At 40.7% G+C, this 24,175-nt stretch overlaps 1 protein-coding gene and 1 long non-coding RNA gene across 8 annotated transcripts in view; one reads left to right on the top strand and one right to left on the bottom strand.

The window, feature by feature from the left end:
* The window catches only part of LOC124861741, a 67,251-nt gene extending 44,520 nt beyond the window's left edge, over positions 1–22,731 (bottom strand). The window contains exons 1-5 of one of the 4 annotated variants that reach the window (XR_007036733.1): positions 22,599–22,731; positions 9,982–10,054; positions 8,970–9,177; positions 8,734–8,874; positions 8,473–8,619 (exon numbers count right to left, since the gene is read on the bottom strand). This is a non-coding gene — a long non-coding RNA (uncharacterized LOC124861741). Of the gene's footprint in view, positions 1–8,472; positions 8,875–8,969; positions 9,178–9,981; positions 10,055–22,568 lie in introns of those variants that run through there. The other 3 variants (XR_007036731.1, XR_007036730.1, XR_007036732.1) reach the window with 3 other exon arrangements.
* LOC124861739 (collagen alpha-1(XVIII) chain-like) overlaps positions 1–24,175 on the top strand; it is a 70,173-nt gene that overhangs the window by 37,429 nt on the left and 8,569 nt on the right. For 2 of the 4 annotated variants that reach the window (XM_047355670.1, XM_047355671.1), the window contains exons 7-37: positions 2,462–2,539; positions 2,687–2,756; positions 8,243–8,376; positions 8,449–8,466; positions 8,973–9,179; positions 9,253–9,279; positions 9,364–9,426; positions 9,507–9,590; positions 9,674–9,724; positions 9,795–9,935; positions 10,021–10,074; positions 10,410–10,454; positions 10,568–10,630; positions 10,950–11,081; positions 11,194–11,253; positions 11,337–11,363; positions 13,638–13,736; positions 13,839–13,874; positions 15,969–16,055; positions 16,387–16,413; positions 16,500–16,559; positions 18,834–18,911; positions 19,074–19,109; positions 19,192–19,245; positions 19,362–19,433; positions 19,509–19,556; positions 19,643–19,673; positions 19,789–19,839; positions 19,925–19,959; positions 20,049–20,165; positions 22,602–22,749. In XM_047355670.1, coding sequence (XP_047211626.1) covers positions 2,462–2,539; positions 2,687–2,756; positions 8,243–8,376; positions 8,449–8,466; positions 8,973–9,179; positions 9,253–9,279; positions 9,364–9,426; positions 9,507–9,590; positions 9,674–9,724; positions 9,795–9,935; positions 10,021–10,074; positions 10,410–10,454; positions 10,568–10,630; positions 10,950–11,081; positions 11,194–11,253; positions 11,337–11,363; positions 13,638–13,736; positions 13,839–13,874; positions 15,969–16,055; positions 16,387–16,413; positions 16,500–16,559; positions 18,834–18,911; positions 19,074–19,109; positions 19,192–19,245; positions 19,362–19,433; positions 19,509–19,556; positions 19,643–19,673; positions 19,789–19,839; positions 19,925–19,959; positions 20,049–20,165; positions 22,602–22,749 — 2,233 coding nt within the window. The remainder of the gene's footprint in view (positions 1–2,461; positions 2,540–2,686; positions 2,757–8,242; positions 8,377–8,448; positions 8,467–8,972; positions 9,180–9,252; positions 9,280–9,363; positions 9,427–9,506; positions 9,591–9,673; positions 9,725–9,794; positions 9,936–10,020; positions 10,075–10,409; positions 10,455–10,567; positions 10,631–10,949; positions 11,082–11,193; positions 11,254–11,336; positions 11,364–13,637; positions 13,737–13,838; positions 13,875–15,968; positions 16,056–16,386; positions 16,414–16,499; positions 16,560–18,833; positions 18,912–19,073; positions 19,110–19,191; positions 19,246–19,361; positions 19,434–19,508; positions 19,557–19,642; positions 19,674–19,788; positions 19,840–19,924; positions 19,960–20,048; positions 20,166–22,601; positions 22,750–24,175) is intronic. The other 2 variants (XM_047355673.1, XM_047355672.1) reach the window with 2 other exon arrangements.

The following is a 24,175-nucleotide window of genomic DNA, read 5'->3' as shown; positions in this document are numbered from 1 at the left end:
ACGTCGGTTTCAATGGTGCAAGGAGCGCAAATCTTGGGCTGTGGACAATGTGAAACATGTATTGTTCTCTGATGAGTCCACCTTTACTGTTTTCCCCACATCCGGGAGAGTTACGGTGTGGAGAAGCCCCAAAGAAGCGCACCACCCAGACTGTTGTATGCCCAGAATGAAGCATGGGGATGGATTAGTGATGGTTTGGGCTGCCATATCATGGCATTCCCTTGGCCCAATACTTGTGCTAGATGGACGCGTCACTGCCAAGGACTACTGAACCATTCTTGAGGACCATGTGCATCCAATGGTTCAAACATTGTATCCTGAAGGCGGTGCCGTGTATCAGGATGATAATGCACCAATACACACAGCAAGACTGGTGAAAGATTGGTTTGATGAACATGAAAGTGAAGTTGAACATCTCCCATGGCCTGCACAGTCACCAGATCTAAATATTATTGAGCCACTTTGGGGTGTTTTGGAGGAGCGAGTCAGGAAACGTTTTCCTCCATCAGTATCACGTAGTGACCTAGCCACTATCCTGCAAGAAGAATGGCTTAAAATCCCTCTGACCACTGTGCAGGACTTGAATATGTCATTCCCAAGACGAATTGACGTTTTATTGGCCGCAAAAGGAGGCCCTACACCATACTAATAAATTATTGTGGTCTAAAACCAGGTGTTTCAGTTTCATTGTCCAACCCTTGTACATATAAATACAGGAACAATGCCCTTCATACTTATTTTCACCTCTAGTAAATGTGTATAAAAACACCTCAAAACAATTTTTTTTTATTTTATTTGCGTAGCACAATCTCACAGTAAAAAACTGCTAAAATAAGTGTTGTGTATATTTATTCTGTGGGGAAAAAATCTGCTTTCCCCTCCAGTTTTTTTTGATTGGATTTAGGTCTGGGAACTGAGATGACCACAGAAAAAGGTTGATATTATGTCTAGTGTGCTGACCTGGCCATATGATCTGGATCATTATCCTGCTGAAATACCCAATAAAGATCCATTTTCAGTTTGATAGCAGCGCCCACCAAACTTCCTGGTATTTTATGTCTTTAACAAGTTTCTCTGGGTATTTGGAGAAACGAACCCCACACGATCACAGATCCTCCACCGTACCTGACAGTGGGCATGAGGCACTTTTCTACATAGTCCTCCTTTGTTCCATGCCAAACCCACTTGGAATGTTTGTTTCAGAAAAGGTCGGACAACCAGATGGCATGTAGACACCATCTAATGGTTATGAAGAATGGCTTACTCCAAGATGCCCCTTTCTTTGCTGTTCTCTATCAAGTCCTCCTCACTGTGGATCGAGTGAGTAGTTTGGATCCTTGTCTGTTCTTGTTTGGAACAGTGGAGAACCTTCCCAAGAGGGGTAGGCCACCCAAAACCGATGGAACCATGAATTCTGGTCCAGAAAATATTGAAGATGGATGTCTGATCATTCGTTTGGGTTTTAAATCAGGTATATGATACAAAGCAAACGAACAAACCCACCTCTGAATGGTTTTGGAATGGCCTTGTCAAAGTTGTGATGCTGCAGCATGTTCATGAAAATCCTCCAACATGGCAGAATAAACACCATTTTGCAAAGAAGAGTGGGCCCAAATTCCTCTACAGGATGTAAAACATCAAGGGGAGCATCAACCAATTATGAGGTTTAGAGGGCACAGTTCCTCTACATCGAGAGGAGTCAGTTGAGGTGGCTCGGACATCTGTTTCGGATGCCTCCTGCACACCTCCCCTGGGGGAGGTTCCAGCCACGTCCCACAGGTAGGAAGCCCAGGACACGCCGAAGGGACTATGTCTCTCGGCTGGCCTGGGAATGCCTTGGGCTCCCCCCGGGGGAGCTGGAGGAGGTGTCTGGGGAGAGGGAAGTCTGGACATTTCTACTAAGTCTGTGGCCCCCGCGACCCGGCCCCGGATAAGCAGAACACAATGAGTACAAGAAAAAAGCAAAAACAGAAGAAATCTATAAGGAGGCATAAATTATTCACAGCACTTTAGTTTCTTGTAGGTGTTTCCAACCTCCTATTACTTAAATGAAATGTTCTCTCTTCTTTCCCATTTTCAAGATTGGTTGTGAAAAATTGGGGTGTGTCAAGTCATATTTAAATACTTGTAAGTCATGGATTACTGGTAACGGTAACGTAAAAATATAAAAATAATGAAAAGCAACACCCTTTACTAGATATTGTAGTAAAATTCCTCCACTGTCTCCTAAACCACCTTCTTACTTTAAATTAGACCAGAAAAGGGTACATTTACACATTCTCATTTGAAAAACCAGCAGAGTAAATGCTCAGTGCTCAGTACAGGTGAAAAAAGAGCAAAACCTATAAATCTGCCTCTAAAAATGCCCTCTGAGAGTGGGGAAATAAGTCTAAGGCACTGTTTGCAATTCAAGACGGCGTGGGAGGGAGTGACCTCACTGATATCTCCACTGTGTTTTTAGGGACTATTCTCGGACTTTAGACTGGTGGGAGACCCTGATGGATTTCAGCGTTTTTGTGACTATGAGGATTACAATGATGTGAGTTTTTTCAAATATCCCAAGTCAAACTGTCTGAGTATTTAACAAATGACTTAAAACTGATTGCAGTGTTGAGATAAGAAATAACAGCGGCATGTTTTGCAGTCATACTCAAAACACTCATTTTCTGTTTTATTCTGCATTCAGAGAAATTCTAAAGTGAGTGCTTTGGGCCCCGACAGCGTGTCGACACTCTCCACAGAAACCAGAATCTCAGGTAAGAATAAGTCCAACAGCAGGCATGTGAACGTGAGGCTGCTTGTCTGAGCCTGAACCAGTGCAGGAAACTCTTTAGCTCCTCCTGGTGGAATGTAAGAGAGGTTGGCTCTTCTACTGGAGCCACAAACAGCTGTTGACGTTTTTCCCAACTTATTTTCATTCCTTTGGTAAAAAAGATGTACATTAATCTGATGAATCCCTACTCATGCATTATAAACTTAGTTATCTTAATGTTTTAGTGTATTTAAGAGAAGTTCAACTCTACAGTAAAAATAATGTCAGATTATTTCAAAATAAAAGCACATTGTAATGCTTGTTTACTTTAAGGACCAGCAAACAAGACTCTTATTTATAAGTTTTTTATAGTTTATTAAGAAAAACAGTTAACTTTAATAAAAAAAAAACATGAAAGGCAGAGGATGAATCATAAATTAGAAACCATTGGCGCCCTCTGCAGGACTGATTTCGCCTTCTGTTCAGTACTGTGACACAAATGTGCACATTGTGCAGCTTAATTTGTTTTGGCATTTCACTTATTTTTAGGTCACGTTTTAGATGTGTTGCAGCTCCAACACAGCAAATTTAAATAGCTGACTAACCTCTTCAGCATGTCAACCAGCTCTGTGGAGGCCTACTAATGACCCACAAAGGTGTGCTGACCGACAAACTAAAGTTCTCCAGGGCCGGTTGTCTTGCAGCTTTTGGATGTGTCCCAAGTCCAACACACCTGAACCAAATTACTGAATTACCTCCTCATGCAGTTAAGTCCTGCTAATACCTAATTATGTGATTATTATCTGCTGCTAAAACAGCTACAGCCGAAAGAAATGGTTTCTGGATCATCAAAAATTCAGTTCAGAGGTTCAGTGGAAGTAAACATATTTTAGGACTGAGTCCCCCTAGGAAGTCCACTGCAGAGTTGCCACCAGTGCAGAGCTTGCTTGAGATAACACAAAGGGCTTTTGGATAATAATCAAAAGGGGACAATACAAAGCTGAGAGCCGTCAAGAGTCCTGTGTGGTGCTAACAGAGACACATCCTTTACTGATGTCTTCTCCTTTCCAAGAGGATGAGTGTTAAATTTGAATGCAAAGCAAGAGCAGCTTCTTCCAGTGATCCAGGGACAGTTTTTTGATGATCTTCGGATTTTACAGCTTGATGGAGCTCCAAATCACGAGGAGCAGGCAAGTAACAACAAAAAGGTTCAAAGATCAGATTGTTTACATTTTACAGGTTCAACTAAAAATATATTATAAATATTGTGAAGAAGTTCAATATTTTTTGTCACTCATCTCTCCCTCTCTCTAAGACACAGAGTGAAATATTTCAAGAGTTTATTTTTGTAATTTTAATTATTCTGGCTTATAGATAATGGAAACCCCAAATTCAGTGTCTCAGAAAATCTGACTACAGCAAAACATCAGCAAACATATTATGTATATTTTAACAGAAATGTCAGGCTTCTGAAAAGTATGTTCATTTCTATGCACTCAATGCTTGGTTGGGTCTCGTTGTGCATGAATTACTACATCAATGCGGTGCAGCATGGAAAAATGAAATCAGCATCTTCATAAAGCTTGTCAGCAGAAGAAAGCATGAAGTGCTCTAAAGGTTTCTGATAGATGGCTGTATTGACTATGGACTTCAGAAAACCAGTGGACCAGAACCAGCAGATAATGTGGCACCCCAAACCATCACTGAATTGGGAAACGCCATACTGGACTTTAAGCAACGTGAATTCTGGGCCTCTCCACTCTTCCTCCAGACTCTGGGACGTTGATTTCCAAATGAAATGCAGATAAGAGGACTTTGGACCATTGAGCAACAGTGAAGTAGTTTCTCCTTAGCCCAAGTAAGATGCTTGTAGCCCACTCCAGCCTCAGTCCACTCTTTGTGAAGGTCCCATAAATTCTTGAATGGATTTTGCTTGACAAGCCTCTCAAGGTTATCTCTTTTGCTGGTGCACTTTTTCCTTCTACTCAACTTTCCTTGAATATGCTTGGATGCAGCACTCTGTGAGCAACCAGCTTCTATAGGAATGACCTTATGTGGCTTACCCTCTTTGTAGAGGGTGTCAATGACTTCTCGACACCTGTCCAGTTAGCAGTCTTCCCCATGATTGTGTCTCCTACTGACCCAGACTGAGAGACCATTTAGAGGCTCAGGAAACCTTTGCAGGTGTTTAGAGTTAATTAGCTGATTAGGGTGGGACACCATGAGTTTGCAATATTTAACATCTTTACAATATTCAGATTTTCTGAGACATTGAATTTGGAGTTTTCATTATCTGTAAGCCATAATCATTACAATTACAAGAAATAAAAGGTTAAAATGTTTTACTTCATGTGTGATGAATCTTTATAATATATGAGTTGTACTTCCCGAAATGAGTGAAAGAAAACTATTAATGTTTTTTTTTAGGGTATTGCATTTTTTTTAAATGTAGCTAGAGTACTGTGGTCAGAACATTTCCAGATCTTAACCCCACTGAGAACATGTGGTCAGTTCTCCAAATCGCTGGAGAAACAGAACCCAATAAACTCAGAGCAAGTCCAAGAAATAAGGAGAAAGGATTGGCTCACCATCAGTCAGAATATGATTAATATCCACATGTCAGAAAGACTTAAAAACGTTCTGAAGAAGGATCAACATGGAAAATATTGGTTCTTTATATATATTTCATATTATTGTCACAAGAAATTAATTTGTGTTAAATTGTATCACTGCAAAATGTTTAGAACATGTAATTTTATTCCTGAAACATAATCTAGGACTTTACTTCCAGCTCCACTTCTCTAACAATTTGTTTTAATTATAAACTCGTCCCTGTTCTGCTCATTAGTTTCACATTACTGGTAACTTGTGTGATTTTTAAGTAATTAATTTGCATTTTATTGCATGACATCTGTATTTGATAACCTAACAACCAGTAAGAATCCCAGCTCTCACAGGCCTGTTGGTTCTTCTTTAAGAAGCTCTCCTGTTCTCCACTTATTACCTGTATTAACTGCACCTGTTTGAACTCGTTATCTGTATAAAAGACACCTGTCCACACACTCGGTCAAATGAACTCCAACCTCTCCACAATGACCAAGACCAGAGAGCTGGGAAAGGACATCAGGGATAAAATAGTAGACCTGCACAAGGCTGGGATGGGCTACAGGAAAATAGCCAAGCAGCTTGGTGAGAAGCAACAACTGTTGGTGCAATTATAAAAATATGGAAGAAGTTGAAGAGGACGGTCAAACTCCCTCAGTCTGGAGCTCCATGCAAGATCTCACCTCTTGGGGCATCAATGATCATGAGGAAGGTGAGGGACCAGCCCAGAACTACACAGTAGGACCTAGTCATGACCTGAAGAGAGCTGGGACCACTGTCTCGAAGAAGACCATTAGTAACACACTACGCCGCCATGGATTAAATTACTGCAGCGTAAGCAAGGTCCTCCTGCTCAAGCCAGCACATGTCCAGGCCCGTTTGATTGGCCACCTGGATGATCCAGAGGAGGAATGGGTGAAGATCATGTGGTCTGATGAGACACAAATAGAACTTTTTTTGTTCTAAACTCCACTTGCCGTGTTTGGAGGGAGAAGGATGAGAACAACCCCAAGAACACCATCCCTACTATGAAGCATAGAGGTGGAAACATCATTCTTTGGAGACGCTTTTCTGCAAAAGGGACAGGACGACCGCACCGTATTGAGGGGAGGATGGATGGGGACACAGGGAGATCTTAGCCAACAACCTCCTTCCCTCAGTAAGGGCATAGAAGATGGGTCGTGGCTGGGTCTTCCAACATGACATCGACCCGAAGCACACAGCCAGGGCAACTAAGGAGTGGCTCCGTAAGAAGCAACTGAAGGTTCTGGAGTGGCCTAGCCAATCTCCAGACCTGAACTGAACCCAATCGAAAATCTTTAGAGAGAACTGAAAGTCCGTATTGCTCAGCACCAGCCCCGAAACCTGAAGGATCTGGAGAAGATCTGTATGGAGGAGTGGTCCAAAATCCCTGCTGCAGCGTGAGCAAACCTCGTCGAGAACTACAGGAAATCTCTGATATCTGGAATTGCAAACAAATGGTTTCTGTACATAATATTAGGTTCTGTTTTTCTGATTTATCAAATACTTATGTCATGCAATAAAATTCAAACTAATTACTTAAAAATCACACAATGTGATTTTCTGGACGTTTGTTATAGATACCCTCACTCACAGTTGAAGAGGACCTATGATAATAAATAAAGACTTCTACATACATTGCAAGTGGGAAAACCTGCAAAATCAGCAGTGTATCAAATACTTGTTCTCCTCATGCTATGTACCGACTATAAGCTACTTTAAATAGACTTTTGTGTCCACAATCTCAAGTCCCATGACGTTCTATAACTTAAGCATGGAAAAACAGTTTGCAAAAATTAAAGAGAATTATCACGTCCAAAGATCAAGTTTATGTAACTAAAAAGTTAACACAATAAAAATAAACCCAACAACTAAGTATTAACTTCAAACCACTTGTTGAATCAATCTTTGTCTTCTAAAAAAGCTGATCAAAAACCTAAAAGTTAAGCCAATCATGGTTCTTCTCTGTGTCATCAGATGTTCAATCCCTTACCAAAAACACTCCCTGCTAAGAGTTGCTTTGTACATTCAAACTATTTAAAACACATGTAATCATTTTCCAGGACAAAAGCAGTTTCACGCTCTGTATTTCACAGTAAATATTCCGCCTTAAAATGAATTTGGAAAGTCAGGAAAAACACTAGTTTGGGAGACTGGCATCATGTTTGTACAAAGATGCTGTGTTATGGTTGAAGTAACGGATCCAAATTGTGGTCCGGGGGCCATTTGCAGCCCCTGGACTGATTTTGTGAGGCCTCTAATTCAAGAATAATACAGATCTGGTTAATGCAGATAGAGACTTTTTATTTTTAATGAGGACAAAATTATTCCTTATAAATTAAAAGAAAATTAAAGTGTTAGGTACAACACGATTCATTTGTCTTTCAATAACCTGCTTTTTACTTTTTTCAAAGTAAACAGGAACACATCTATTCAGTGACCTCTACTAAGAATCAGAGTTTGGTTAATCAAAATCTGTTTTTAATCATTTAATTAATACAGGAAGCTTTTTTAAAGACAGAGCGACACAAATCCTGTTCTTATTGATGACAATAGACTATAATGTTTTGTATTTCATTAAATCTACACTTTAAATCTACAATGTGGATCTACAATGCATACAGCTTAGTTTATTTTACAAAATCATAATAGATTTTTTTGTGATTTCAGTTTGTAAAAGTATAAAAAATATTTTGGCGAAGGGGTACTTCGGACCTTTTGACCCACATTACAAGTTTGGACGCCCCTGGTCTACATAATAAAAATAAGCTGCTCAGCTAAAGAAGGCAGTAGATCAAAGTTCAAGGTTTGGTTCATGTGATCCTCAGTTCACTGCTGATAAAAATAATTGTTGTTATTCTTTAGTAGCCAAAGGGGAGAAGGGTGACAATGGACAGAAAGGCTCCAACGGGGACCGAGGTCCTTCTGGGCCGAAGGGGGATTCAGGCAGCAGCTCAGGCTCAGGTGTTTCCTCTCAGGGTGGAGAACGAGGAGAGAAAGTAAGAATTATCTAGTTTCTGAGTTAATATCTACCAGTGGCACAAATAACCTGTTTTGTTTTTTCTTTCTAGGGAGACAAAGGTGGAAAGGTATGTGAACTGCATAAATTTAGTTGATTTTCACTTATTTCTGAAGTAAGTGAGGAACAGTAAGATAGTGGTGAGGTGTGAGGTAGGTGTTGTTGGAAGGCAACAATGTTGTCAGTTGAGAGCGGATGGAAGAGGGTGTGAAGAGGTGTAGGACTGCTATGGGGAGAAGAGGAGGGAAAATCGGTGGAAACAATTAAGTAAGCATTAGTGAAGAGAGATGGAGCAGTAAAGGGAGTAGAGGTATTGAAGATGATTGAGTTAAGGTACCTGGAGTCAGCTGTCATCTTCAAAGTGAGTGTTTGGAGGTGAAACAGAGAGCGGGCATTGTGGAGTGGATGGGGGTGAGTTTCAGGGTTGAGTTGTAACAGAAGAAAAGCTGTGATGGTGAAAAGGAGCTTTCAGTGCGACCTGCAGAGATGAGACCAGTTCGGCAGATGGATTCTAAACAACCTAAAACCAAACATTTATTTACTTCCAAAAGCTAGTCTACCCGTTTTTCTCACCAGGGTGAGCCTGGCTTTGGATACCCTGGCAAAAAGGGTGAACGTGGTGTACAGGGGCCCCGTGGTCCTCCTGGTCCTCCAGGACCTGCGGCCGAGGTTCTCCAACTGGGTGACGGCTCTGTTGTGCAGCAGGTGGCTGGTCTCCCTGGACCACCAGGGCCACCAGGCCTGGATGGGGCTGAAGGACCTCCAGGAGTTGACGGAGAGCCTGTAAGTACAAGAAATGTTAATAAAATTAAATGGAAATAAAAAGTTTTTGGAATGATCAGTGTCCGTTCTTTAGGGAGATCCAGGAGAGGATGGGAAGGCTGTAAGTAGCTTATTTTAGCATTTTCACTGGCTTCTTTATACAGATTGACCAGTTACTTATTCTTCTTTACTTGTGTATTTTTAGGGTCCTGCAGGGCCGCAGGGTATTCCAGGAATTCCAGGAACACCTGGCATAAAAGGCCAAAAGGTGCATTACACAAATTAGTTAATGTAATGATGCCAAGTCTCGATTAACTGTAATAATTTGTTGTCTCTGACTCATTCCAGGGTGAAGCTGGAGAGGGCTCGCCTGGACCAAGAGGTCCCCCAGGTCTTCCAGGATCTCCAAGACCTGGCACTGGTGATCGTCCAGTATGTGCATGCTGAAAAATAAACCTTTTAGCCAATATTTAACTTTTAAAAACAAAATCTAACCATAATTTATGTTTTCATAGACATTTGTTGACATGGAGGGATCAGGATTCCCAAACTTGGAAAATTTCCGGGTATGTTGTTTAGCATAAAGAAAGAGTTAGAGAATAGCATATAATGACAATAGTGACATTTCCTGGGCAGGGTGCAGATGGTCCCCCTGGCCCCCCAGGTCCCCCTGGCCCTCCTGGGATCCCTGGTACTTCAGTAGCCATCGGCCCTGGCGGCCCGATAGCTTTTGGAACCCCTGGACTACCTGGAAAAGACGGAGTACCTGGTCTCCCAGTGAGAATTATATTTTCTTTACTGGGACAATATTGTGTTTAATTACCTTTTAACTAAATCCGTATTTCTTTTGGGTCATCTTCAGGGCCCCCCTGGTCCTCCTGGTCTTCCTGGTAGGCCTGGGCCCAGAGAAGAAAAGGTAAAACTGATTATGGTTTACATTTATGACAGAAATGCATGAAGTCTGTTGTAGCTTTGTAAATCAGAAAAAAGTGGGGTACCACGAGGCTGTGAAGAAGGGCCACTTAAGTTGTGTTTATATTATTAGGCCAGACCAACAACAGTGATGTAACATTATTTAATTTACATAAAATGAAATGAGGTGACATTTTTTTTTTTTTACTGTGAATAAAGCTTTTAGAGCTCCAGGTTTTACATTTAAAGTTATTCAGATCTCCTGGTTAATGAAACCACCTGCTATTTAGATGAGTGGGGCCTACATTTGACCATAAAGTATTTATTTTTATTTTCTAGGGTGATAGTGGTGATCTTGGTCTTCCGGGTCCAGCTGGAGAAAAGGTTAGTGAAAGTCATAAAAAATATACAGTATCTCACATAAAGATTTGTTTACTATTTAAAAATAAAAGCAAATGGGGCCCGAGGAACCATATAGATTCTTTCTTTTTTTCTAGCAAAACACAACGGACTCCAACCCTTTCAATTACCTGTTCTCTTTCTTTGCTCCATCCTCTACGGTGTGTAATGGGGTAGCAGGTACTTGGGTTGGGTTTCTTCTCTGCTAATTTACTTTGCTTTTCAACATTTTCTGTTTCCCTAAAGAAGATGATGTTTCAAACAAAGCTCTATTTTTTCCTGGTTTATCTAAAAGTCTGCTTCCACTCCTTTACTGTCTAAAAACAAATCCTGGCAATGTTTCCACTTTTTTAATGTTCTCCTTTGCTCGATAACTGTTTTCCTCTCATCTTTCTCCTTTCAGTGAATATATGAATAATCTACTAACAGCATAATTTTCCAAGACACAGAAGCATTTTGTTATTTTTACTTCTGACTCAGGGTGCTCAGGGCGATCCAGGAAGGACCGGCACACCTGGGCAGACTGGTTTGGCAGGACTTCCAGGTCCCATGGGACCAGTCGGGCCCCCAGGGCCTCCTGGACCACCAGGTCCACCATACCTTGCTGGCAGTGTGAGTAACAGTTTTAGATTTCCCCCTCAGGATTAAATCATCTTAACAAAACATCTATATTAAGGATGTGTAAAAGTGAACAACCTTCATAACCTATATTTTCTCCATACAGGGTGATAAAAATGAGGTGCTTAATGCCTTGTCTGGCCTCAGAGGTCCACCTGGACCACAGGTAGCCATGTTGGAGGTAGTTTACTCTCTGCCTGTCCTATCCTTGCCTGCTCTGTCTCACCTGAACTTTCTCATGTCTTCAAGGGTCCACCTGGCATTGCTGGTCTACCTGTAAGTAAAGCAAATACTCCCAGTGGTACAATTTCTGTTGCTTCTCTTTATAGTCAGACCTTAAAATTACTTCTAAGGAGTTTTGGGAGCTCATAGGATAACAGAACATTCTACAGTCTGTAGTTTCAGGGAAAGATTGTATAGGTTAGTTAAGGGACCTAACAGATTCTGTCCAAAACCAATAGGTTACTTTCTGGAACTTGCAGTGTAGTAAAAAACGATTTATCGTAAAATAAACACTTCAATGTTTCAGTTTTCCCATCTATCATCTATAGCTGTGACTATCTCCAGTGGTCATACAATAAAAGGCAGGTCACACCCATCAAAGGGCTGTATTTATAACATGAGTAAATACAAAAGCAGATTTCAGATTTCAAAAGATAATTTCAATAATTAGGGACAAAAAGCGATCCAAACCAACCTGGACCCAGGAACATGGAACATATATGCAACTAAAACATACAAATTACATGCTGGAACTTTATTTTATTTTACAAAATCTATGTTATTAACTGGTTACTTTCTGTAACACACTCATTTATGGATCCTGAAATAGAGGGGCCATTACAGAGGAATTTATATAATTTTTTAATTCTTTGTGATCCTTGAAAAGTGTGGGATTGCTCACTGAAGAGGATGCAGTTGTGGGATCTAATGTTGATGTAGATGAGCTTTCATGAATCTGGTTTGCTTTATGACGTCTAAAATGTATGTGCTTCACCCTTTTCAGCTCAACATTCTTTCTTGTGCCTGCATCCCACTTTCTCTGTACATCAGTGCATGATATCCCTGTCTTTCCCTGTCTGACTGCATTCTCAACCCGAATCAAAAATTAATTCAAAATGTTAGACAATGTTTTTACACTGTCAATACAAAATGCTATTAACATGATTATTAAAACTAAAAAAAACAACCAGTATGTACCTTCCACAGTATTGCAGCAGCGTGGCTGCAAGATCTGCCTTGTCCTGCAACACATGAACATCCAGCTGTCTGAATTTCACCTGATGTTGAAACTAAAACCCAAGTTCGGTGATAAGGTGCTTTAAGGCTTTGGCTGGGCTCTATGTCTGCTTTAAGGTAGAGAAGATTGTGTCCCACCTCTTTTAACAAAACGCGACCAACTTTATTACTGTGGAGATACTGATACGCTTCTGAGCTTTTTAGATTACTCATCGCTTTGCCATCTGAAGCAACCGCGTTAATGACGTAACTAAATATGCAAGTGTAGGTTATCTGCGGCCACTTTTTCAGATCGTCCTCCCATCCCTCGATAGCTGTAGGTAGCGGTATAACAGTACTGCCACATTTGAGCTGTGTCAGCTGATGTTCCCACATATTTTTGCCCCAAATGCTCGAAAAAGGAAGATTAGTGCCTATTGTTAGCATGAAAACAAAAGCCGGTTCCAGTTGGCGGCGAAAGTCGTACCCATAAATCGCGCAAGGCATCATGGGGGATAGGAATAAGGTGGATAGGTCAATTTCCAAAACTTGCACTTACATTCCAGAACTTGACAGAACCCACAGGCACTTTATGAAATTAAACAGAATTTGCAGAACTTTCAGATTATTTACTGGAACAATCAGGTAACTGCCACTGGCAACTATTAACAAAGATGCTTGTATTTACTGACTGGTTCTACTTGGTTTATCTACAGTTTGGTCTTTATGCTTTTGGAAGATTTTTAATAATTGATGTTTCTACCTGCAGAGTCAGAGCATCGATGCTTTATTTGTTAGACTTATCTTGGGATTATCTTTTTAAAATTCAATTTCAGTCAAAGAAAAGTGTTTTTTTCACTTTTTAAGATTTGTTTTGTGGTAAATATCACTGTCTTTCAATGCAAATCTGATTTTATGTGATGAATTTTCCAGAAAAACCATCATAAATAAAAATTAAAAAAAACATGAGATTGATGTGTCAAAATATGCACATATGCCTATATTTTTGCTGCTTTAATTTGTACAAAAAACAAGGTTTTACATAACAAACACAAAATAATGAAATACGGGTAATGATATCCAATTAATATTGATCTGTTTATTCAAACCTTTTGTTTTCAGTTTTAAAATTTTACCAATAAAACCTAACTATATATACACCAAGTTTAATGTTGAATAATGATATGACATGGTGGTGTTTTTCTGTGCTCTATTCTATGTTTCTGTTGATGCTACAATACAGAAAAGTTGCTGCAGCTATGCTCCCTTAGATGCAATCTGTTGCCTCTTTTGTATATTTAATTTATAAACATATTTAATTATGGTTTGCAGGGTAAGCCAGGTTTTCCAGGTGACCATGGAACTAAAGGAGCAGAAGGACCACGGGGACCTCCTGGGATTCCAGGCATTGATGGATACCCTGGAACACAAGTACAGAGCTGTTTCATCTTGCATTATCTGCAGTTATATAATAGTTACAGTTTACTTTAATGTAATTTATAACACTACTCCCTACTTATGTTGATTTCTTAGGGTACAAAGGGAGACAGAGGAGAGAAGGGAGAGATGGTGAGTTCCCTTTATTTGCTAAATAACAACAGCTGTGGTAACTAAAGAGGAATTGGCTGAAGCAGGTTAAGAAGAAAGTCAATGATCAGTGAGCAGCAATTCCAGGCAAAACGGTTTTTATGCTGAGAACAAGATTAAAGGTTTCCTGTGATAGTGTTTTAAGAGAAGTCTAAATGTCTGTGGATCAAGAGAAAGTTTAAGATAGAGTGATGGAGTGAGAGGAACTGCAGTACTGTACGATGAAGTATGTGAGGGTGGTTCAGACTCATGTACAAGGGGAGCAAGAAGGTGGTGAGGTGTGTGGTAGGAGAGACCAATAGGTGCAACGTGAGGGTGGGACGTTTCCATTTTATGATTTTGTAGGCTAAATACAGGTCCTTCTCAAAAAATTAGCCTATTGCGATAAAGTTCATTATTTTCCATAATGTCATGATAAAAATTTAACATTCATATATTTTAGATTCATTGTACACTAACTGAAATATTTCAGGTCTTTTATTGTCTTAATACAGATGATTTTGGCATACAGCTCATGAAAACCCAAAATTCCTATCTCACAAAATTAGCATATCATTAAAAGGGTCTCTAAACAAGCTATGAACCTAATCATCTGAATCAACGAGTTAACTCTAAACACCTGCAAAAGATTCCTGAGGCCTTTAAAACTCCCAGCCTGGTTCATCACTCAAAACCCCAATCATGGGTAAGACTGCCGACCTGACTGCTGTCCAGAAGGCCACTATTGACACCCTCAAGCAAGAGGGTAAGACACAGAAAGAAATTTCTGAACGAATAGGCTGTTCCCAGAGAGCTGTATCAAGGCACCTCAGTGGGAAGTCTGTGGGAAGGAAAAAGTGTGGCAGAAAATGCTGCACAACGAGAAGAGGTGACCGGACCCTGAGGAAGATTGTGGAGAAGGGCCGATTCCAGACCTTGGGGGACCTGCGGAAGCAGTGGACTGAGTCTGGAGTAGAAACATCCAGAGCCACCGTGCACAGGCGTGTGCAGGAAATGGGCTACAGGTGCCGCATTCCCCAGACCTGGGCTACAGAGAAGCAGCACTGGACTGTTGCTCAGTGGTCCAAAGTACTTTTTTCGGATGAAAGCAAATTCTGCATGTCATTCGGAAATCAAAGTGCCAGAGTCTGGAGGAAGACTGGGGAGAAGGAAATGCCAAAATGCCAGAAGTCCAGTGTCAAGTACCCACAGTCAGTGATGGTCTGGGGTGCCGTGTCAGCTGCTGGTGTTGGTCCACTGTGTTTTATCAAGGGCAGGGTCAATGCAGCTAGCTATCAGGAGATTTTGGAGCACTTCATGCTTCCATCTGCTGAAAAGCTTTATGGAGATGAAGATTTCATTTTTCAGCACGACCTGGCACCTGCTCACAGTGCCAAAACCACTGGTAAATGGTTTACTGACCATGGTATCACTGTGCTCAATTGGCCTGCCAACTCTCCTGACCTGAACCCCATAGAGAATCTGTGGGATATAGTGAAGAGAACGTTGAGAGACTCAAGACCCAACACTCTGGATGAGCTAAAGGCCGCTATCGAAGCATCCTGGGCCTCCATAAGACCTCAGCAGTGCCACAGGCTGATTGCCTCCATGCCACGCCGCATTGAAGCAGTCATTTCTGCAAAAAGATTCCCGACCAAGTATTGAGTGCATAACTGTACATGATTATTTGAAGGTTGACGTTGTTTGTATTAAAAACACTTTTCTTTTATTGGTCGGATGAAATATGCTAATTTTGTGAGATAGGAATTTTGGGTTTTCATGAGCTGTATGCCAAAATCATCCGTATTAAGACAATAAAAGACCTGAAATATTTCAGTTAGTGTGCAATGAATCTAAAATATATGAATGTTAAATTTTCATCATTACATTATAGAAAATAATGAACTATATCACAATATGCTAATTTTTTGAGAAGGACCTGTATAATGAGTTAATGATACTGTATAAAGTGAGTAGAGGTCAGCTGTTAATTGAACTGTTTTGGAATACAGTTGGTAAAAGAGTTGACCTAAGGGTCACCTAAAATTAATTATTTTTGCTGTTTTCTGACTAACTTTGTGTTTATTCCCAACTCAGGGTACTCCAGGTCGAGATGGTGGACCACCTGGACCACCTGGGCCTCCTGGATCACCAGGACAGATTGTATACCATCCATCAAGAGATGTGAGTCATAGCTCTAAATACTTATGTACACCTGAAAAAAACGTATTAACCCTTCAACACCAGCGAGTTGTCCTTTCCCTCACTGACCTAATCAAACCTTCTCACCTTCATCTCCACTGCACGGTTACTGCCTGCCTCACTGCTTGTCACTAACTGGCCTAACTTTGTTTTGCTGTAGTTTAACAAGGTTTATTAGAACAATTTGGGACAGGTGAGTTGCTACTTCCCCAGATCCCTTAACTAAACTAAAACTCACTGAGTTTTAACTTACTTCACCAAGCAGGAACAAGGTTATTCTTTGTTTAATGAGATGTTTCTCCTTCTTTTTTAGGGAGGATCAGGGCGAGCAGGATTCCCAGTATGCATCAATGCATTTACCAATCTCATTTTAATGAGACAAACATTTGATTTAAAGAGGTAATGCTGTTATGTATTTTGATCTAGGGACCTGAGGGACCAAAAGGAGACAAAGGGGATGCTGGTCCTCCAGGATATGCTCCTAAGGTAGGACAGTCCTAGTAGTGAGTTTTATGTAAAGACAAGTAATTTTTCAGAAATGCAACTCTGAAATAATTGTAAGGTGATCTGAAATCTGACATTCCTTTCCAGAGAAGGTTTTATTGTGTCTTAAAAGAGAAAGAGTAACTAGAATGGATGTTTATATCACCTCTACACTGGATGATGACCTTGCTACAATGCAAGAAACTTCATCAGGATGTGGAAGGCCTTTGAAGGGTCTCGGTGAGGTCTTATTTAGAGTGCAGTGGACTTCACAGTGAGTTTCCAGAAGTTTTCAAGTGTCCACAAATATTCTGCAGTGCAGTATTGAGGTTTATTATCATGGTGGCAGCCTATCGCAGTCCTGTGAGGAGTGTATCAATAACGTGTGCACTCCCTTTACACGGGAATAAGACCACTCTAAAGTCTAGAAAACCTTCATGGTTTATAACCAAAGAGCATCACAGTAAATTTGGAAAACCTAATTTCCCTGTGAAGCTAACCATGACACCACTTTGGTGTCAGTGCCGTCTTTATTTGGCACATATTACTTTGTGTTAAAGATCATCAGACTACATTACCCCCATGGTATCTCATGTGCAGTAGTTTTTTTTGTGTGCTTATATTACAATATGTGAAATCATCTCCTTAAGGGACATTTCTACTTCTACACCATCAGCTTCACCTTAATTGTAGAGGAAAAAAACATCATAGGAAACATCAATATCATCAGCTTAGTAGCACCAAAAAGCTGGAGATAGGCGTTTATGTACAAAGTGCTGCGTACCATTATTTGTGTTAAGCCCTCTGTGAGCATATTTTAGGTAGTGAGGTAAGAAGAAATCACACATAATCTAAAATCAGTGTGATTTTAAATGATCTGACTACACTCCTCCTTTTCCCCTTTTCCATTGCAAGAACTTTCAGCCAACACCTGGGACGTGCTTTTCCGACACAGTTTAACCCAAGTTATTCCAATTTCCCAGGTTCACACTTTCTCTGATAAATGGTCCTGGTCTGGGGGCTGGACTTTTAGATTAACCCAGGATTGTTGAAGGGCAGGGTTATGTGCTGAGCAACGATGATTGGTGGACCCTTTCTTGAAGCGTTCTGACCTGCTTGTTGTTTTCTACTTTATACGAGATTCATATTAAGGTATAATTTTCTGATTGGGAATGGACCAAAGGAAGAGAACATACGACAGAGAGACGATGAAGTCGAGGCTCTATTGAGTGTTTTTTACTGATGAAGACGTTCAGCGAGACGTTAAGTCAGCCCCATGGAATTATAGTGTGTACACAGATAAAGAACCTTATTACCGCCATCAGCTGGACTGGAGGGGTATTGCAGGTTTCTTAACTCCCCTAATACATCATTAGGCTAATTTAAATGAATTTTCTGTGGCCTTTCGGAGGAGTGGAAAGAAATTATCCAGGTAGAAAAACTCCCAGGTATTTAAATCCTGGGACTTTCGATGGAAATTGGGGCTCCTTTCTCAAAATACACAAAATCTTCATTGGTTTATGGATCCGAAACTTTGCAAGATAAAGAATCACATCGATAAGAAATGTTTTCGATAGTGCATACAGCCATTTTTAGCGCTTCTTCCCTCTTTTACTACATTTCCACTGGTCATCCAAAATACTGCCCCCTGTGTAATCTGAGATTACTGCAGCCACGTCAGAGCGGAGTATAAACGCCTGCAGCGCTTGTTCAGGTTCATGCGCCTCAGCTGAGACCTGTGCGACATCCCAATGTGCGACTATAACTGAGCCTTAACCAGTTGATTTACTGTTGTGGAAAGTGTTGATTGCTTAGCGACCAATGATCAGGCTCCATCACATGGAACATACATGTTCTCCCCATCTCCAGTAAATACTGCGCAACACTCAGCTGTCCGCAATTTACCTTTTTTGCGCTTTAGAGGAGAAAACAGGTACAAAGGATGTGACTGAGGTTCTTCCAAGAAAATCTAGCCACCTCCCTCCTCTAGTAATGTTAATAGGCAGATTAAACATGGAAAAAAGCTGCGGAAAATTAGGTAATAAAAGAATACCAGAATCATAATTGCCTATACCCATAAGAAGATTGATCAAATCTGACACGATCCAACCACTTCTAAATGGTTATGGAGAGTTTAGCATAGTCTTCATCCAGAAGGGGTCCTTGCTGTCAGATTGTTGCATTAAATTCAAATGTTTTTAGAAAAAATGATCAACAAAAATTGTTCCCTTGTGAGATCTTTTTTTTTTATCTGTTAATGTATGTTATATTATGCAGGGACAGAAAGGAGAGCCTGGTATCATCATGCGGCCTGATGGGAGACCTTTATATCTGGAAGGCCTGACAGGACAGCTGGTACTTTGTCCATATAATCATCAATGCCAAACCTCCTGTTCTTTAGGCTTTTTTATGTCTATAAAATGCCACGAACTGATCTATTGACTTGCGAATTAGCCATAAATACCTGGAAAAAAGAGTCAAAATGCATTAAAGTGACTGTGTGATTTTAATTCACAGGGTAAAAGGGGAATTCCTGGAGCAGAGGGACCTCCTGTATGTATTGATTTAATACTTTTTATCTGTTTGACAAGATACCAGAATTAAACTACTGCAACAAGTACAAATATTTCTTCAGGGTCCTCGGGGTCCCTTCGGACCAAAAGGAGAGATTGGCATGCCTGGAAGACCCGTATGTTTTTTCACTTTGTTTTAAAGAAAATTTTAACAAATCTTAAATGAAATAAGAAAAATACAAGGTAGGTAAAAAAAAAAAAAAAAGGCTGAAATGTGACTTTAATATTTTAGGGTCGACCGGGATTAAACGGGGTCAAAGGAGAGAAGGGAGACTCGGGCAGCGGGTCCGGATATGGTTACCCTGTAAGGTGCTTTGGAAAGCTTTGGTGTTGTCATCAGTGAGTCATCAGACATTAATTGTTGTTTGTTGCTTCTTAGGGCATCCCAGGTCCTCCGGGGCCTCCAGGACCTCCTGGACCTTCCGGAGTAAGTCGAGTCAAGACATCTGATTTACTTTCAGATCAAGGAACAATGGCTTAAATTTTCTCTGACTGTCTCTTCTTTTGTTTCAGGCGTATGAGGAGTACTCAAGGTCTCACGCAGGTGAGGTTCGACATTTTTCAGACTTTCTATTACACAGATCAGACTTTACCAAAGCATTTTCTTCATGAAGGAAATATGCTGCTGTTTATGTTGTTGTTACTCCTCTTTTGTGTAGTTAAAGGAGAGAAAGGTGATCCCGGCCCACCAGGAACACTTGAAATTCAAGGTAGCATTGCTTGATTGCTTGATGTGGAATAAAAGCCACAATGTTTACAGTGTGTAAACAAAGTGTTCATTAATCTTTTACTCAGGTCTGGGAAAAGGCTTTGACTTTTACACTTTAAAGGTAAAGTCACCCACTGAATGCATGTAATCCTAACTGCATTTAAGATTAAACCAGTTTCTTTTTTAATTAAAAATTGCTGTTTAATTCAGAATGAGTTGAAAGGTGAGATCGGCTTAAAAGGGGAGAAAGGAGAACCAGGAGGAGGATATTATGACCCCCGACATTCAGGAGGTGCAGTTGGCCCACCAGGAGCACCTGGACCTCGAGTAAGACGACCCCACAGTAACCACTAACTATCCTCATTAGAACAAAATATTGATTTTAACCTTAATATTAATAATGCATCTTTGTATCATTAGCAAACAACTCTTATTCCACCAGCTTTCAGTCATGTTTGAAATAAAACTAATTAAGATGAGGTACTGTGCCTTGAGGAACCTCATATGTAATCCTTCGTGTAGTGATACAGGATATATTTGCATTAACATCGGTACCAACTGACTTTAGTGATTTCTTTTTAACATATCGGACCCATAAGTAAAACTGGGCCAATATTTATAACCTGGAACCTTGGATTGTGGGCTGTTTAACTGTAGCAGAGAAGCAACGTGTGCATGTTTTTTTTCACTGTGTCGAAAGGGTTGGGAAATATAAATAAAAACGTAAATATCGGTTATTGGACATAACAACGTTATTATATTATATCCATATCAGCCCAAATTTTCATATCAATTTATCCCTACCTTAAAGAGTCACATTTTTAACCTCAGACGCTGATGAAATTTTTAGGAAGTCTAGAAATATTGCAGATGTTCTGGGTTTGGTGAAAATGTTTGTATTCACTTCACAGCGCCCTCTTCAGTTTCACATAGCTACATCTTTAGCTTACTTTAATGTGGAAGCATGACATTATGTGCAAACATTTATACTTCAAAAACATACAGAAAAATGTATTTTACAGCCATGGGGTGCAAAAAGTTAGAAGTCTACCATTTTGTGTTATTAGTGTAAACAAACTAGCATTTAACAAAAGAAAAACATGAACTCTAAATAAAAAACCCTTTATTGGATTTAAGAGCAACCATATACAGGTCCTTCTCAAAATATTAGCATATTGTGATAAAGTTCATTATTTTCTATAATGTAATGATGAAAATTTAACATTCATATATTTTAGATTCATTGCACACTAACTGAAATATTTCAGGTCTTTTATTGTCTTAATACGGATGATTGTGGCATACAGCTCATGAAAACCCAAAATTCCTATCTCACAAAATTAGCATATTTCCTCCGACCAATAAAAGAAAAGTGTTTTTAATATAAACAACGTCAACCTTCAAATAATCATGTACAGTTATGCACTCAATACTTGGTCGGGAATCCTTTTGCAGAAATGACTGCTTCAATGCAGCGTGGCATGGAGGCAATCAGCCTGTGGCACTGCTGAGGTCTTATGGAGGCCCAGGATGCTTCGATAGCGGCCTATAGCTCATCCAGAGTGTTGGGTCTTGAGTCTCTCAACGTTCTCTTCACAATATCCCACAGATTCTCTATGGGGTTCAGGTCAGGGGAGTTGGCAGGCCAATTGAGCACAGTGATACCATGGTCAGTGAACCATTTACCAGTGGTTTTGGCACTGTGAGCAGGTGCCAGGTCGTGCTGAAAAACGAAATCTTCATCTCCATAAAGTGCTCCAAAATCTCCTGATAGCTAGCTGCATTGACCCTGCCCTTGATAAAACACAGTGGACCAACACCAGCAGCTGACACGGCACCCCAGACCATCACTGACTGTGGGTACTTGACACTGGACTTCTGGCATTTTGGCATTTCCTTCTCCCCAGTCTTCCTCCAGACTCTGGCACCTTGATTTCCGAATGACATGCAGAATTTTCTTTCATCCGAAAAAAGTACTTTGGACCACTGAGCAACAGTCCAGTGCTGCTTCTCTGTAACCCAGGTCTGGGGAATGCGGCACCTGTAGCCCATTTCCTGCACACGCCTGTGCACGGTGGCTCTGGATGTTTCTACTCCAGACTCAGTCCACTGCTTCCGCAGGTCCCCCAAGGTCTGGAATCGGCCCTTCTCCACAATCTTCCTCAGGGTCCGGTCACCTCTTCTCGTTGTGCAGCGTTTTCTGCCACACTTTTTCCTTCCCACAGACTTCCCACTGAGGTGCCTTGATACAGCACTCTGGGAACAGCCTATTCGTTAAGAAATTTCTTTCTGTGTCTTACCCTCTTGCTTGAGGGTGTCAATAGTGGCCTTCTGGACAGCAGTCAGGTCGGCAGTCTTACCCATGATTGGGGTTTTGAGTGATGAACCAGGCTGGGAGTTTTAAAGGCCTCAGGAATCTTTTGCAGGTGTTTAGAGTTAACTCGTTGATTCAGATGATTAGGTTCATAGCTCGTTTAGAGACCCTTTTAATAATATGCTAATTTTGTGAGATAGGAATTTTGGGTTTTCATGAGCTGTATGCCAAAATCATCCATATTAAGACAATAAAAGACCTGAAATATTTCAGTTAGTGTGCAATGAATCTAAAATATATGAATGTTAAATTTTCATCATGACATTATGGAAAATAATGAACTTTATCACAATATGCTAATTTTTTGAGAAGGACCTGTATTTTTACTGTCTGGGTGAGCGGTCCCAGTCTCCTACTTTTACAATGATCAAAGTTCTCTCTCTGACCAGGGCCCAAAAGGAGAATCAATTGTTGGTCCACCGGGCCCTCAGGGACCTCCTGGAACACCAGGAAGAGGCTATGATGGTCAACCTGGACTGCCAGGGCCACCAGGACCTCCAGGGCCATCCTTGTCTGGACCCTATGGGGGAACACAGAGTAAGTCTCATTAAAAAACACTCCTAATATTAAAGATTATTCTCAATTATTATAATTTTTTTTAGCAGCTATAAATGTTTATTTATCGTGACAACAATAAACTGCACATGATAATGTTAACAAAGCCCAAAAAAGTAAAAGTAGGGCTGATATTGTTTCTTTTACTATTTATTCCACTGTTATTTGGTTAAAATTGCACTACTATTCAGTAGTGCAATGTCCTGAAAAAGGTCATTCAATAACTGGTCATTTGTTCTTTGTTGATATAATATTTCTGTTTGGCTTTTTTTTTTTTTATTGCAATAAACCTCACAAAATATCGTAATAAACTAAGTAAACATATCGCCCATCTTTTGTGCCCATAGTTATTTGTCTGGTGATTTAGCGTAACAGATGGAGAGTTTAGGACGAAGTGAGACAAATCTAATTAAAAACAGCAAAGGTGAAGGTAAACATAAGGTTACTTGTCTTACGCTAATAGCAATGCAAAAGAAGTCGATTTAAAATAACATTACACTAAGAAATTTACACTGAAACTCGTTTTTATTCACATTTTTACATCAGTTTGGTGTCAGAGATTAAAGCTGCAGCTAGGCGGGCTCTGGCTTCAAGCTAACTAACGATTAGCCATCAAATATCGCCAATTTTGCTGAACAGGTGTGACAATGTCCGTCAAACATTCAGAAACACGCCAAAGATTGATAAAAAACATCTACGTTGATACTGGCTTACCTGCTCAGCGGAAGGAAATACAAATATCTGGACAGCTGCGCTGTGAACAGGTTTACCTACTGTTATGGTGCGTTCACGCCAAACGCGATTTCTGCAAATTTTTCGCCTCATTTGTGTGCTTTTGCCCGCTTCATATTCCGCGTGAACTCCGCGTTGGCATTCGGCAACAAGCGGCAACGCTTCGTCGCGTCATCAAATAGGAGGAGCTTCCATCTGCTGCTTGCTGGTTTCAACTGAACATGGCGGACATGAATTTCACGGATAATCACGGTGTTTTACTTGTGGAGAGCCGAAAAACGCCGCCGACATCAATGTCCCTGGGTTCACCAGATTCTTCAGGGACGGGAATAGTTCGGAGAGTACCACCACTTATTCCAGGAGCTGCGTCTGGATGATGGTCGATTTCAGCGGTACTTCCGTCTATCCAGGACCCAGTTCGAAGATCTGCTGCCCCGCGTTGGGAGACGAATCGGCCTCCGGGACACCAACTACCAGCGACCGCAGTGAAGCCAGCCCGAAGCCGGACACCGGACACTCAAGCTCCGCGGAGCCAGCGGCATCCAGCACACGGCCGATCCAAGTCAGGCACCCAGATTTCGGCTAGCTGCTCTCTGTTGCTCCCTCTTCTGACACCCGGTGGTTCACTAGGGGCCGTCAATAAGTTTCCGAACCAAACAATCATGGAAAATCTGAG

Source organism: Girardinichthys multiradiatus, chromosome 24, assembly GCF_021462225.1.
Source record: "Girardinichthys multiradiatus isolate DD_20200921_A chromosome 24, DD_fGirMul_XY1, whole genome shotgun sequence".
Lineage (NCBI taxonomy): Eukaryota > Metazoa > Chordata > Actinopteri > Cyprinodontiformes > Goodeidae > Girardinichthys > Girardinichthys multiradiatus.
This window is presented reverse-complemented; position numbering and strand designations above follow the sequence as displayed.